The 15,628-nt window shown below is 45.6% G+C and overlaps 1 protein-coding gene across 1 annotated transcript; it reads left to right on the forward strand.

Moving 5' to 3' along the window:
* Nucleotides 1-6,267: 6,267 nt before the first annotated feature.
* On the forward strand, nt 6,268-14,586 carry KNOP1 (lysine rich nucleolar protein 1). Its single transcript, XM_065851051.2, has 5 exons — nt 6,268-6,479; nt 8,154-9,516; nt 11,911-11,979; nt 12,473-12,550; nt 14,186-14,586. Exons 1-5 carry the CDS (start codon nt 6,283-6,285, stop codon nt 14,495-14,497), a joined length of 2,019 nt encoding a protein of 672 aa, XP_065707123.2. The 5' UTR covers nt 6,268-6,282; the 3' UTR covers nt 14,498-14,586.
* The last annotated feature ends 1,042 nt before the right edge of the window (nt 14,587-15,628 follow it).

Below are 15,628 nucleotides of genomic sequence, written 5' to 3' on the forward strand. Positions count from 1 at the left end.
CATATCCAATCCATTTTCAGAACAGGTACTTTCTAATTTACACACTACTGAAGCTCTGCAAAATTTCTCAGACTGAAAATAGACAAAGTAACCTTAGATTTGTCCTGAGTTTAAAACTGAAATGTTTCTAAGAAGTCTCATATTTTTGTGTTAAGTGCTGTTTTATTGCCTTCAGAAAAAATGTAACATCTATCACGGGCTGTATTTTAAACCAGCTGTAAGCCATGCCTTTTTCCTATTAAAGGATATGTGCTTCCTTTAAAAAAAAAAATCAATATAGATTTCATTAAAAGTGTGATGAATAATATATATGCTCATTCTGCTCTTGGCTAGGTATTGTAAATGTGATGGCAGGAATGAAGATAATGATGTCGTGCCATAACGACATGTAAATGAACCATCTTCCTATTTCACTTGTATTAATCCCGGATTATAGATATATATTCACACACCTATAAATCAATCAGTGTATAGACATACACAAATCTCGTGAAGATTGAGCAAAAATTGAAATAACTTATTGTTATTAAATGTACAGATCTGGGTTTGAAATGCAAGTTTGGGGTACTCATGGTTAAGCTTTGGGTATTTTTGACATGGACTTTTTACAAGTTGTTGCACAATGTCCGTTATCATACGTTGATGTCGTAATTGGAGAGGAGGTAGATCAAGACCTGAGATGATTAATAACCCACTAGTAACAGAAAGTCCTCCTCACTTCGCTGTCATTTCAATCTATAACCCCACAAACACAGACTGTATTCCTCAGATGTGATCATGTAGAAAAATGGACATATGAGATATTTTCATTGTCGTTTGCATTAATTGCTCCTTATATTATGTAGCTGCAAGTAAAAGAAGGCTCAGCTGCAGGCATAAAAATATAGAGAAGTTTTACATTGGAAAGTGTGGATGACAGGCAGAAAATAGGAAAGAAATAGAAAAATAATTACTTCTATGGTTGGAGAAAACAGCAGAAAAGATGGAAGACCCCATACTTCCAGTATCTATTGCTGGGGGTCTGTGAGTGAGGCTACGATGATACAATGAGCTCTATTTTGCACCGGTTCTACTGTCTTTTTAAGCATTCCCTATATACAATTTACACACACACGTATTGAAAACAAATTTATGAAAATATATGACTTTTAAAATGTACCATTTTTATAAGCTCATTAATGCCCAATACCTTGCTTTCCAATTAAGTGGAATTTACACAGAATGTTAAAAAGCATCCTCTAATAGGATGCCAGATGAGCAAAAATAATGAGTAATGAAGTAAAATTCAAGTTCTTTACGTCACCCTCAAATGGGTGATGTGTATTAATCTGAAAGGAAGCCCGCTTCTCTAAAATACAACACTACTTAGGCTAGATACAACCAGATATTTACAGAGGGTTTGTTACGAGTTAGACTGTCATAACGATCAAGTGTGTGTAGCATGCAATCTGTTCCGAATTACTGGAGAAAACAACATTCAAGGCCAGATCCAAAACAACTCATGATATGTTATTTCATATTATTGTGGTTGGTTTTCTTGAAAAGACCAAATAAAGAAATAGTGCCAGTGAAAGAAAAGGCTGTGGCTTCCTGAGAGTGATTCGAACCGAAGACTGAAAACTAACCTCAAAACACTTCTCCTTCTCTGCTTGATGCAGAAGCTCAGCCAGGCCGGGTAGGAGTACTGGAAATACGTAATACTGCAAGTATTCTCGAGGAGAACCTGAGCAAAACAGTACAGCCGTCACTTACAGGTAAGCACTTACATTTCACAAAAAGACAAATGTTACATATCATAAACTATGTCTCAGTCATTTTATCAATACCATTACAGCTTGAACTAAAGAGATTCATTCAGTTCGGATACAGCCACAGGTCTGTCTTCACTTCTCTTCAGCCAAGACAAGAAAAACTTGGGTAAATTTCCAATTAAAGGTGCATCAACACCGCAGACTACAGTGTGCCTCAGAGACGTCGGTTTTAAATGAGGAAACTCAGATACCAGAAGAAGTTCAGCCACAGAAATGAAAAGCAAGTTTGCTGATGACACTAAGCTGGGAGGAGTGGCTGACACGCCAGAAGGCTGTGCCGCCATCCAGCGGGACCTGGACAGGCTGGAGAGTTGGGCGGGGGATAATCTGATGGAATTTAACAAGGGAAAGTGTAGAGTCCTGCATCTGGGCAGGAACAATCCCAAGTTCCAGTATAGGTTGGGGCATGACCTATTAGAGAGCAGTGTAGGGGAAAGGGACCTGGGGGTCCTGGTGGACAACAGGATGACCATGAGCCAGCACTGTGCCCTTGTGGCCAGGAAGGCTAATGGCATCCTTGGGTGTATCACAAGGGGGGTGGTCAGTAGATCGAGAGAGGTCCTCCTTCCCCTCTACTCCGCCCTGGTGAGACCCCATCTGGAATATTGTGTTCAGTTCTGGGCCCCTCAGTTCAAGAAGGACAGGGAACTGCTGGAGAGGGTCCAGCGTAGGGCAACAAAGATGATTAAGGGAGTGGAGCATCTCCCTTATGAAGAAAGGCTGAGGGAGCTGGGGCTCTTTAGTTTGGAGAAGAGGAGACTGAGGGGTGACCTTATTAATGTTTATAAATATATAAAGGGTGAGTGCCATGAGGATGGAGTCAGGCTCTTCTCAGTGGCAAACAATGATAGGACAAGGGGCAATGGGATCAAGCTGGAACACAAGAGGTTCCACTTAAATTTGAGAAAGAACTTCTTCTCAGTGAGGGTAACAGAGCACTGGAACAGGCTGCCCAGGGAGGTTGTGGAGTCTCCTTCCCTGGAGACATTCAAAGCCCGCCTGGACACCTTCCTGTGCGACCTCACCTAGGCGTTCCTGCTCCAGCAGGGGGATTGGACTAGATGATCTTTTGAGGTCCCTTCCAATGCCAAACATACTGTGATACTGTGATACTGTGACATGACATAAAAGCTGCTTCCGACTAGCAACAGGAATTCTTAGTGAATTGAATGGAAGAAAAGACAAAAAGGAGTTCTAAAATACGTAATAAAAATGCATTGCTACTTGGTAAATTTTATAAAGTACAGACTGATAAAAATGGAAGAACAAAACTTTAGAGCTGTTTCCATCGTAATTTGTAATCAGATAGTTTGAAAGCAGTTTTCAAACTCAATTGTCTCTATGTAGTCTATTTGTCTTTCATTATTAAATTAGAGGAAGAAATGCTCGCATTTCTCTGATTTTAGTGGCTAAATAAAAGTCATTTATTCAGAAGAGAACAGAACTAACGTAACAGCAGGACAATGCCACCCATTTGTCATCACCAGGTGAGCTTTCTTCCCTTGGCCAAGCAGCCAAACTGGCTCCCTGTGCACAGACCGGAGGACTCAGCATGCAAATTCCACTTAAGAAAAGGTGTTGTAGCTGTTAATGGTTTAAATGCAACAAATGAGAGAAGAAAAATCATCCCAGGAGGGTTCATGATCATCGACTCCTGCTTACATGTGTGGGGGTCGGGTGGTTCCGGGCAGGGCAGCAACTGCTGGACAACAGGATCAGCGGCAGGGGCTGAATACGATTGTTCCATATGTGCTGGCTGCAACATTCCTGCCTCCAAAGGCACTTCCTAAAGAGGAACGGAACCTATATAAATACCCCCATCAGACTGCAAAATAGCATAGATGCCAACTCAACAGGAAGAATCATAGGGCCAACTTAAAAAAGACAGCATTATAACTTCTAATGTAAATATTAAATGATTTCAGCATTTTTTGAGCGCTTCAAAAAAACAACTACACTTTCAAAAGTTCTGTATTTCCCAGCACAATTAAAACATCCAAAACTAACAGAAGGTATGTGATTGCTTTTAAGATAATACAGTGAGATATCACAATTGTAGAGAAAATAAACTTTTACTTCCAAACAAGGCCAGATAAATTCAGAGCAGTTGCAAATCCAAGTGTGAAGGTTCCCCATAGTGAAATAATGATGGAGATCAGGAAAACAGACAGATAGTCCACAATTTAACGTGTGTTTTTAGGAAAATTCAGTTGGATTTATGAGCTACTGAAAAGCAGGTGGTGGGATCAGGTCGCTGCACATAGAACACGCTGCATGTCAGTGAGCACGGATAGACCCCAAAATTATCCTTTGGGAAACGTTTTTAGAAGTGCAACAACATAAACAGGCGTGTTATTGCATTTGGGTGCTCAAATATATCAACATATTGTGCCCAGACTAATGCCCCAAGCAGCGTTCACTGTTCAAACTTAGTAATGGCCCGTAACAAAGCCAGTTTCATGTGGGGAAGCAGGATAGGTCTAAACAGGCCATTTAAACTACAAAGTCTTTAAACAGTTTTAAAATTAAAAAGTAACCTGAATACACAAGGTGAAATGTCTACAAAAATACCAATTTTAAATGAAAGTTAAGTCTGTGATGCCCAAAAGAATTCATTTTGCTGCTCCTGGAACTGCTGGGGGCAAAGATCTAAAGTGATGTGTTCTGGTTTTCTTTTCACCAAAATTTCCTAGATTGAATTTGTTTGGTCTTCAAACCACTTCCATCAGGTTTAATTCCACTAATTTCCTATTCACGTGAATGGGAATCTCATTTTAAGATAGTGCTACCCACGGTGCTTTAAATCAAAGGAATGATTTGGAATATTACAGTCGATGATTCACAAAAGTTATTTGCAAAATGTAGTTTTGTTTCCACTCTATGGACGAGTCTAGTCTGTGGGTACCTGGTTTTCACATGGAGTTAAATGTTTTTAAACCAGCCCTATGCAGATTTTTTGACTCGAATGACACTCACAGATGCACATTTTGATTCAGGAACATCTGGAAACGGAGGCTGTTCTGCTTCATACTCTGAAAGTGAAAAGAAATACAACATTTACCTAGAAGACTTTAAAAACACATTTATTTTTCTCCTAAACAAACACAACTTTCTAAAGGTTCTTATTCTGGTTTGAAAAAAATCAAAATTAGTACCCAATATATATTTGTTTAACATGAAATCTAATGTTTTAAAACAATTGAGAACTTTCGAGCCTCTTGTCTTGTTCAAGTCAAGCTCAAGGTTCTCAGATGCTTGCACAGAATTAACCATTGTTTTACCAGTATATAATAGCGCATTTCAACCTGAATTCCTCTGTAATCAATGAAATCCCCAGGACATTGCTAAGTATGACTGCCTCAAACCAACAAAAAACAACAAGCCGTACACAATTCACATAATGACTGAGTGAATCAAGATATGAAAAGTAAAGGAGGAGGACAATGGACCTGATATGAAAAAACAGATTACGGAATACAGAAAATTCATGCAGCCAAACCCAGCAGGTTTACCATTATAAATAGGAGGTTTACGTGCATCGCAATTCCCATGTGTAGTGCAGATGCCTCAGCTCAGTCACATTCAAATAAGCTACTTTATTCCCACACTAAAACCAGCCGTTTTAATGCAAAATACCTACTTGAAGGCATCGCAAAGTTCTAAGGGAGACCTGCAATGGGGCACCACGGAGCTGTGGCCGCTCAGCTTCCCCACTGATCCCAGAGCTTTCGTTTCTTAGGAGAAGACCAACACTTCTGCTATGAGAATCGGCCTTTGGTAACGGGAGTTTTGTGTTCATTGGCACCACAGCCCGGCACCCCATCACGGAACCCCAGAGTGTCAGGGTTGGAAGGGACCTGGAAAGCTCATCCAGTGCAATCCCCCATGGAGCAGGAACACCCAGCTGAGGTTCCACAGGAAGGTGTCCAGGCGGGTTTGAATGTCTGCACAGAAGGAGACTCCACAACCTCCCTGGGCAGCCTGGGCCAGGCTCTGGCGCTGCTGCAGGCGCGGGACGGACACACGCACACGGTGCTGCTGTGAGGAGGTGGCAGCAACAAGTAACTAAGGCTGAGGGGCAAAGCGCTGCCGGGCCGGCGCCGTGTGCCGGGGAGGTTGCTCTCCAGGCGGGCACGGCCAGAGCGGGGCCGGCGCTAAGGCGGGAACGAAGCCGCAAGGGCGGTGCAGAGGCGGCACCGGCCTGGGCCCGGGCGGCTGCGGGGGGCGGCCCTGGAGAGCCCCGGTGACTGAGGCGGCGAGGACCCGGGTGACCGAGGCGGCAGGGGCGGCCCCGGGCCCTCCCCCGCGGGGCTGCAGCACCCGCTCGGGACCAGGGCCCCCTTCATGGCACCCGCAGCCCGCTCGGGGCCGGGGCCGCCCCATCCCAGCCCCGGCAACCCCGGCAGCGGCGGGACGGGCGGTCCCACCTGCGCACACCTGCTCCCAGAGGCCCGGCTGCCCGCCCGCCGCCATGCCCGTGTCCGTGCCCGTGTCCGTGTCCGTGCCCGTGTCGATCTCCATGCCCGTGTCGATCTCCATGCCCGTGTCGATCTCCATGCGGATGCCGCCCAGCGTTACCGCGGCAACCGCTCCGCCAGCCCCGCGGGGCGGGGCGGCCACGATCCCTTCCGGGTCGGCGGGCCGGCGGCTGCACGTGTGCCGCGGCAGGTGAGCGGGGCGCTCCGGGACGCACCGGGGTCTGCATGTTCCATCCGGCGGGGAAGAACCGCAGCGGGCTGGGGGGACCCGTCGGCTCCCAGCGCCGGGCTGGGGGCCCCTGACCGGCGATTCCGGCCCGGCGGTTCCGCGGGTTCAGCAGCGCCGGAGCGGCCGCCTGGCCCATGAGCGCTGCTCCCGGTGCAGCGCGGTTTGCAGGTTTATTGAAGGATGGTGTCAGGGTGCTGGTTGCGGCCGGGATGGTGAATGTTTTCCTAGCAGCTGGTCCGTGGCTGTGTTTGGGATTTAGCACAGGTTCCAGTATAAGTTGGGGAATGACCTATTAGAGAGCAGTGTAGGGGAAAGGGACCTGGGGGTCCTGGGGACAGCAGGGTGAGCATGAGCCAGCACTGGGCCCTTGTGGCCAGGAAGGCCAATGGTACCTGGGGTGGGTTAGAAGGGGGTGGTCAGTAGGTCAGAGAGGTTCTCCTGCCCCTCTGCTCTGCCCTGGGGAGACCACACCTGGAATATTGTGTCCAGTTGTGGCCCCTCAGTTCCAGAAGGACAGGGAACTGCTGGAGAGAGTCCAGCGCAGCCACCAAGATGCTGAAGGGAGTGGAGCATCTGCCGTGTGAGGAAAGGCTGAGGGAGCTGGGGCTCTGGAGCTGGAGGAGACTGAGGGGGGACTCATTCATGGGGATCAATATGGAAAGGGGCAGTGTCAGGAGGATGGAGCCAGGCTCTTCTGGGTGACAACCAGTGACAGGACAAGGGGCAATGGGTACAAACTGGAACACAGGAGGTTCCACTGAAATATGAGAAGAAACTTGTTCCTGGTGAGGGTGGCAGAGCCTGGCCCAGGCTGCCCAGGGAGGTTGTGGAGTCTCCTTCTGTGCAGACATTCAAACCCGCCTGGACACCTTCCTGTGGAACCTCGGCTGGGTGTTCCTGCTCCATGGGGGGATTGGACTGGATGAGCTTTCCAGGGCCCTTCCCGTCCCTGACACTCTGGGATTCTGTGAAGGCACTTAAATCCTGTGCATTTGTCATTGATTAAAAGATAGGAAATCAAGTAGAAATAAGTAGGTTTCTCAGCTGGGAGGTCACCAGGCAGGTACCAAAGGCTTCTCTGCCGTAACCTGCTCAAGGCATAAATGTCCCCAGAAAGGGAATGAACAGCAAGAATGAGAAACGGCAAATGGAATCTAATTCAAGGTAACAACTGAGGTGCCTTGAGAGGGTCTTGTAATGTTAAGTGGGCAATAAAGTGATGTGGACTTCACTCTTAAAAAGGGAGAAGTCACACATGTGAAAAACCACCTTAGCTATAGTTAGTGATTTATATATGTGTATGTTTTGTCATTTAGGGAAGATTTTGAGCAGGCAGCTATTTCTGTGAAAATGTCACGCTCAGCAGCTGTCAAAAAGACAAATGCAGAGTTACAAGGTAACTAGGGCAGCAATAAAAGACCAAAAATCCCCCTTGACGACTCCCGTAGAGCATTTTCTCAGTGCTGCGGGCAGTTCTGGTTCCTCCCATCGTGGAGAGCAGGTTATGAAATGGGAAAAAGGGTGTTGGGATAATGACATGGCGGGAATGCCTTCAGAATAAAGGAAGACCCAATCGAGCAGCTGTTGTGTGGTCCTGCTGCAGCAGCGCACTAACATCTTTGCTTCATTTTTCAGAATGATAATAAAGACAAAGGGAAAAGGAGTTCCTGAGGAACCTGTACAGAAAAAGAAAAGGGTGAAAAGCAGCAAGAGCCAGACTATCATTGAAATCGAGAAAGGTGTTCAAACCGACATTGGAACTGAGGCAGAGACAAAAACAAAGGTACGGAAAAAGGAAAAATTAAAAGAAGATGAATGCTTAGACCAATTAGAACTGAAGAAGAAGAAGAAGAAGAAACACAAGAACAAGAAACTTGGCTCTAAATTACTGAAAGAAGCACATTCAGAAAGCTTTGTGAGTATAGAGAGCCATCCGGATTCAGAATCTCGACAAGAATCGCAGGAACGAATTAAAATTCTCAAAAAGAAGAAAAAGAAGGCCCAGTGCCGCTGTTCCTTGTCGCTGGAGAACAATCAGAGCAGGGATGTGGAGCTCTCACATCGTGCGACAGGTGCTGCTAAGGAAAACGAATTTGCTTTTAAACGAAGCAGACAGAACACTGCTTTGAGTTTGGGACTGGATGGTGAAGTAACTAAGAAAAAGAAGAAAGGCGTTTTGTGTTTTTCATTAGAGGACAGCGAACATAAACTGTGTGAAAAAGTTCATAAAAAACCACACAAACACATTTCACCGGAAAAAGCTTTTAGGGGTGAGAACCGTGGGATAGAGATTGTCCAGAACGATGGGGAGAGTTACGTGAAAAGAAAGAAGAAGAAAAAGAAAGATAAGTGTGCCTCCTTTTTACCACTGACAGGTAATCAGGACACCAGTGGAGTTCCCAACAGCCCCACGGCATTAAGTGGCTTCAGAAAAAGGCGAAGAAAGAATTCCCAGGAAATTACATGGACAAATACAGAGGAAGAGGAGGCTACTGGGAGTGTTAGAGAGAGCAAGAGGAAGAAGAGAAGCAAAGATGTTTGTTCCTCACCATGTGAAGGTGATCGGGACCACGGGCACAGAGCTCATGACAAGCAGCTCCCAGCGCAGGGAGAAGCTGAGTCGGAGGAAAAGGAGCTTTCTGGAAAAAAACACAGAAGGGCTATCAAGGATAATAATGAAGTCATCAAGAAGAAAAAGAAGGTTCGGAAAGAGGAGGAGGAAACGACATATTCAAAGGCTTCTGTAAACAGTGCATCTAAAAGCCAAAATATAATGCGATTGGAAAGCAATACAAAGAACAAAGAGAGGGGAATGAAGCGAGCTGAGTGTGTCGCAGGGGGTGGGGGAGATCAGGTGTTCTGCAATAGTAATCATGTGCTCTGTGACAGAAAAAGGAAAAGAAGGAAAAAAAAAGTACTGCAGGACTTTGCTGAAGATCCAGGTTCGAAAGCAAACACACAAAAGATCAAAAAAGAAGAGGTGGGCGATGAGGCGCTGGTGAGTTGTGAAGGAGCGGGGTCTTTGCACCCTGAGCTGCGGCACCGGTGGCTGTTCAGGCCGGTCCCTGTTTGCGGGTGTTGTGTCTGCTCAGCATGGGCTGCAGCGGGTCTAAAGGGGCTCCTCTGGGTTTTGGGAAGCGGGATCAGCTCATCTTCATCAGCCACCAAGGTGCTGAAGGGAGTGGAGCATCTGCCGTGTGAGGAAAGGCTGAGGGAGCTGGGGCTCTGGAGCTGGAGAAGAGGAGACTGAGGGGGGACTCATTCCTGGGGATCAATATGGAAAGGGGCAGTGTCAGGAGGATGGAGCCAGGCTCTTCTCGGTGACAACCAGTGATGGGACAAGGGGCAATGGGTGCAAACTGGAACACAGGAGGTTCCACTTAAATTTGAGAAGAAACTTGTTCCTGGTGAGGGTGTCAGAGCCTGGCCCAGGCTGCCCAGGGGGGTTGTGGAGTCTCCTTCTGTGCAGACATTCAAACCCGCCTGGACACCTTCCTGTGGAACCTCAGCTGGGTGTTCCTGCTCCATGGGGGGATTGACCTGGATGAGCTTTCCAGGTCCCTTCTGATTCCTGACATTCTGGGATTCTGTGATCTATTGATTTTGGCACCTCATAGTTGTGAAATGCAGCAGAGGATTGTTTAATGCCCACTGCTGTGGTCATTTAGTGTTTCGATTGTGAAAATGTCAATATTACAACTAACAGCAAGTATTTGCTCAAAAAGAAAATAAATATGTACAGTCATAGACATTCTCCTGTCCCTCCTGCTCCTAGCGAAGTGGCAACCCTCCTAAAAAATAGGATTTTAATACCATGTAATTTAACCTGAGCAGGTTGGTAACTTGAGCATCACGAGTGCATCTAACCCTGTTTTTTATGCTTCCCTTCAAGCTTTTGCCGCTGTTGCTGCTGCAAGTTCATAGTGTGAGAAAGAAGGGGGGAATCTAGCCGAAACGGGTTGTTTACCTTAGATGAAGCTTCAGAGAAAATCTTAAGAATCCTCATTGCAGCCCAGGCCTAGAGCACTGATGTATACATTTTGATAGCAAAATAGCAGGGGACAACCTAAACGCAAATTCTTACTTAAATATAAATCTCTGCAAGAAAAGAGAAACATTTGAGAGATGTGTAAATGATAACTGAAGGTAACTGGAATTGTGGCCAGCCTGTTGAAGGGAACCCCACCCCACCCCATTCAACCGCATTGTAGTCCTGAACCATTTTCTAGTCTTAGTGTGTGGCACATGCTGCTGTGTGCCTTGAAAACCCCCGTTGGGCTTGTGCAGCAAGCAAAAGACTCAGTTTTTAAAGAAAATGTGGAGTGATCCCCACTTAATACCAACGACTGACACTTTTCCCATTGGATGCTGTTGCATTCGAGGTGGGTGGAGTGGGGAGAAGCCAGGAATCGTTTACTTGGATCCTCCTGCCGCAGGATCCTGTCGCAATGGTTTTCCCGCTTGTTTCGATAGATCTGAAAAGACAGGACCAGGCCACCTAGAAGTAAATGGGGGGTTGGTTTTAGCTTTTTCTTTTCATCCAAGAGAACGAGCTCTCCTGATTGCAGACAGCGTCCTTGCGTTTTTTAACGGTGTGTGTAATTGTGCGGGTGTGAAATCAGCTTATAAAAGGCAGCTCTGGGAAACAAGGTAAATCATGGAGGGCTTTAAATAAAACTAAACCCTCAGAAAAGGTAACAGCCGCTTCCGCTGACAGAAGCACGTTACACATCTTTTCCTTGTCTTGGTGTTCCCGAGCTATTTCATGCTTGGATTACAACGTTATAGCTCTATCCATACATCTTCCCTTTGGCCACCTTTGCCAGGCTGGTGTAAAGCTTACGGCTGTAATTTATTACTGTCCTGGACTTGTCGCTGATGCCGTTATGCTGGATGCTCAAAAACCTCCCGTAATGGGAAGCTTATTGGGAACCGTCATCTGCTCTGCGTTTGCACGTGAGGGGGGGAGCACAACGCAGCTGCCTCTTGGTTGTTCTTGATCAATGTCTCAAGCTTGGCCTGTGGTTTCAAAGAGCCATTATCTTACCACCATTTTTTTATCTTACCACATTTTTTTAAGCTTTATTTTTGTCCCTTATTTCAGGTATAAGCTTAAACTTTTATGAAGTGGTTTAATTTGAAATTACTCAGTCTGCAGACGTTACTGTGTGAGCCAGTGATGCTGGCAGGCCCATTTTAATGTGTGTGTTTTAAAAGGGGTATTCCCTGGGGAGAAAATCTCTCCATAGAAATACACTGATTTAATTGGCATTTCCAGCTTGGATCTATTTCTTCTCACTCCAGAACAGTACCACTTTAATGGTCAGAGCTGTGTAAATTCTAATTAACCAGAATGGATAAAAATACTCATACACGCTTTTCCTATTTACAGGAACATGTGGATGATGTAACCATCGTGCGGGAGAAGAAAGGAAACTGTGATGAAGTTAACATAGACAAGGTATCCTTTGTCTTAATTGTGTGAGATGTCAAGCAAGTCAGCATTTAATGCACACATAGAATTTGTAACAAAAATCTGCCTTGTTGCTTGTCTCCATCAAGATTTCCCTAAATAGAGCTCTGCTTAAAGTGTGCGTTGCCTTCCAGGCGTGGAGTCCAAAATAGACGGCTCCAATCAATATCAGAAGCTTATAGTAGCTTATAAGGTTAAATACAGGTTTCTTTGCCTCATGTCAATTTTGTGTAGCTGTTACCTGCATTAGAAGATTAAACATACCTGATAAACCAAAGTATTAATCTAAAATACCACTTGAAAAGTCCCGGTTGTTGTGTTGAGTGTGTCAAAGGATCACATGCAACTTTTTAATTATCCTTGCAAAAATTTGAAAAGAACGACTTACTTTATTCTTCCCTTATCTTTTCCTTGCGAATTGAATGAACTGCGGTTTAACGGCCAAGAGATAGCGTCTTGTGCTGTTTGTTCTGTGTGCTAGGTGAGGCGGCAGGCTCTGCAAGAAGAAATTGATAGAGAATCGGGCAAAACTAAGGTTTTCAGTCCTCAAGCGGAACAGGTACGTATGAACCTGGATGGGAGGGAAATATTGTGTCCCAGAGCACGTTCCTGCAGAAATCACTGCGGTGTTTTGTGTGTGGCCGGGGAACGTGGACACAGCTGCACGATCACACTATAGAATGGGGTTGTAGGATCCCAGGGGCGTCCGGGAGCTGAGCAGTGAGTCCCACCAGCAGTTGGTGTTGTACGGAGCTCTAATTCCCATCCTCAGGCCTCAAAAGCAACATTTTCTCTGGAGAATGAGCCACAACAAATTGCAATAGATGCATTTTCTGCTTGCTGTGAAATATAAATAATTGTAGCCTGTGGGGACAGCAGTAACGGGATTGTATCTGAATTCTTACCTGCAAGATTTCTTAGACATTCAGAAGCGGGTGCATGTGGAAAGGTGAAGTGATGACAACCGGTAACGTATGTGACATATACAGTCAGTCCTCCCAAACGTTGACCTCTTCACTGCAGCCTTTGAAAGCTGATTCTTGACTCTGCGTCCTGCTCAACCCGTCTCCTGACGGCTTTGCAGTTCACTTACCAAAATCACAGGGTTTGACGCGCCATCATTAATTTTGCAGCTGTGCAGTTGTGTCCCGTTCCAAAGGGAGGACATATATATATGTATGTGTGCTTGCATCTGTATCACAGACCTGGGCTTATACAGCAACTTGTCTTTGAGTAAGCTAAAAATACTCACAGATTATGGATAGCTTTCTTTTAGCAGCAGGTATTCTGGCCTGTTACAGTGAATGATACTCCAGCGTTGCAATATTGTGCAGCACGCCGTGTGTTGTGTTGGCAGCTCAGCTCAGGATGGCTGTTTTCATGCAAACTACAGCTGTTCAGTTGGAAGGATTTCAGCCTTACTTAAACCCACAATTAAATTCACAGTTTTTTCCTTTGATGTAGCCAGCTCAGTCTGTTTAATTAATGATCAAACATCCTTCCATTTCATATCACCCCCAATTTTGAAGGAAAAATGGGGAGTAGCAGTCCTGCCATAAACAGGTATAAATGACCGCATTGCTCCTGGCTATGGCTCAGGAGTCAAATCAGATCCTGGAATAATGAAGCCTGTTCTTGGGTAAGCCAAAAATTCATAAACGTTGTCCTGTATACTTTGCTATGTATTTTGGGTTATCCACAAACGGCTGAGTTCTGCTTGTACTTGGACAAAAGAATAATCCTGAAAATTGTGAAGTGAGCTATTTCAGTACTGTGCAGGGCAGTTAATGCATGGGAGGCTTTAAGCCAGACTGAACAGTGTCCCCAAAATGAATGTAGCAAGACCCTGCGGCAAACAACAGCGAGCTGACCAGGCAGGAGGGACAGGACAAGATAACAAGTGACGGGGGAAAGGAGAATTCAGTCTGACAATTGTCTGAGCAGAAGGGAAGCGATGGGGCAAGGTCTGGGGCTGGGTGGATGTTGTCCAGAGAGCAGAACAGCCGAGATTCCCAAGGACAGAGGGAGAGAGGTTTTGAAAATCCATTGAATCCAGGTTAAATGAACTGAAATGCTAATGAAGATGCGCTCAGGCAGCTTTTGTCACATCCTCTGGGAAGCCTTCCAGCACTGTCAGCCCTGGCTTGCCTTCCTTAGTCTTGGTTTTATTGAACTGTAGTGTTTTGCCTCACAGGACACGAGGTTTGGCCAGTGGAGCACAGCTGCTTTTCAGAGTCCCGAGCAACAAATGAAGTTCTTGAGGTTGATGGGAGGCTTGAAAAAGGGCTCCGCGCCTCCCCGGGATCCCTCGGCAGCTGCGCACACGGCGACCAAGGCCCTGGGCAGGAACGGGCAGGACGAGCTGCAGTGGAACCTGGAGATGCAGTTCCACAAAGCAACGGAGCTGAAGCAACACAGAGGAATCGGGCTTGGATTTCAACCCGCTGCCAACAGAAAAGCATACATAGACAAATACGCGTCCAGGTCTATAAAATTTGAAGATTAAAGCTCCAAAGTAATAAAAGGAAAACTCAGCAGGCAGTTTTTGTTTTTTACATCCTTTTGCTTGAAATAAAATACAAAATGTTTATGAAATTCGATTATGAGGCACTTTTAGTACAAGTTTTCAACTGCATATGCCGGACTTTCTGCTAAACAGTTTTTTAAACATTTCCAGTGTTTTCTACAAGGTATGTAGGCAGTGCCTGCAACAAGTTGAAACAGTAATTTATTTTAAAAATGATGTTTTTATAAACTTATTTTTAGCTACATCTCAGTGATTCAAAAGGATTTTAGTGTTCTGTAAAATCTTCACATTTTTACACTCTTAGTGCTACAAAGTGAGTGTTTTACTTGGAAGAAACTACTGGTGCACCTACAAGTTTGATGAGGGGAGACTTTTACCTCAGAAAGCAGTTTCTTCAGTATTAGCATTGTTATGACAATAACGGATAGCACTGAACATCCTTGGTATTTTAACTTTCCTCTGGAAGTTGGATTTTCGAGCAGCAGCTGTTACCTGTGAATGGAGGTATCGCTTTCTGGAGAGCAGCAGCCAATGTATGGATCCAGACTTCCTAAATTATAGAAAGCAAAGTAATTTTAACAATGTGCATGTTGGGTTCATTAGGCATCAATCTGAATGAAATTTGTAGCCTTTGGGTTTTGAGATGGGTACAAACCATGAGGTTGAGCTGCGTGTTCTGCTCAGAACTCCAGCGCCCAAAGCCACCTCTAAGTGTTTTCCTTGATGTTACAAAAAGACGGTGCAAAACTGTCCTGGATGTTATTACAGGCCATGCTGTTTGTTACGGGAGAGCGTTGTTAAGCTTTATGAAGCTCTGGTTCTAAGCAGAACACAACAGCATCTCAGCCCCGGCTGCTGCAGGGCAGCAGTGCCTGATCCGCAGGGGAACCCAGAGCTGGGTTCATGGCTCTGCTGACCCAGCTCTTGGTTTTTCTGCCAAATTAGTGAAGATCACAGAATCACAGGATGTGAGGAGTTGGAAGGGACCTGGAAAGCTCATCCAGTGCAATCCCCCATGGAGCAGGAACACCCAGCTGAGGTTCCACAGGAAGGTGTCCAGGCAGGTTTGAATGTCTGCACAGAAGGAGACTCCACAGCCTCCCTGGGCAG

Source organism: Patagioenas fasciata, chromosome 15 (genome assembly GCF_037038585.1).
Source record: "Patagioenas fasciata isolate bPatFas1 chromosome 15, bPatFas1.hap1, whole genome shotgun sequence".
Taxonomy (NCBI): Eukaryota; Metazoa; Chordata; class Aves; order Columbiformes; family Columbidae; genus Patagioenas; species Patagioenas fasciata.

What these genes read in the sequence shown, in the direction of transcription:
- KNOP1 (XM_065851051.2), top strand. Translation starts at nt 6,283, where the DNA reads ATGCCCGTGTCCGTGCCCGTGTCCGTGTCCGTGCCCGTGTCGATCTCC. An exon ending in AGGTGGGCGATGAGGCGCTG is followed by an intron (nt 9,517 to 11,910) that starts GTGAGTTGTGAA and finishes TCCTATTTACAG; the next exon opens with GAACATGTGGATGATGTAAC. An exon ending in ATGAAGTTAACATAGACAAG is followed by an intron (nt 11,980 to 12,472) that starts GTATCCTTTGTC and finishes TCTGTGTGCTAG; the next exon opens with GTGAGGCGGCAGGCTCTGCA.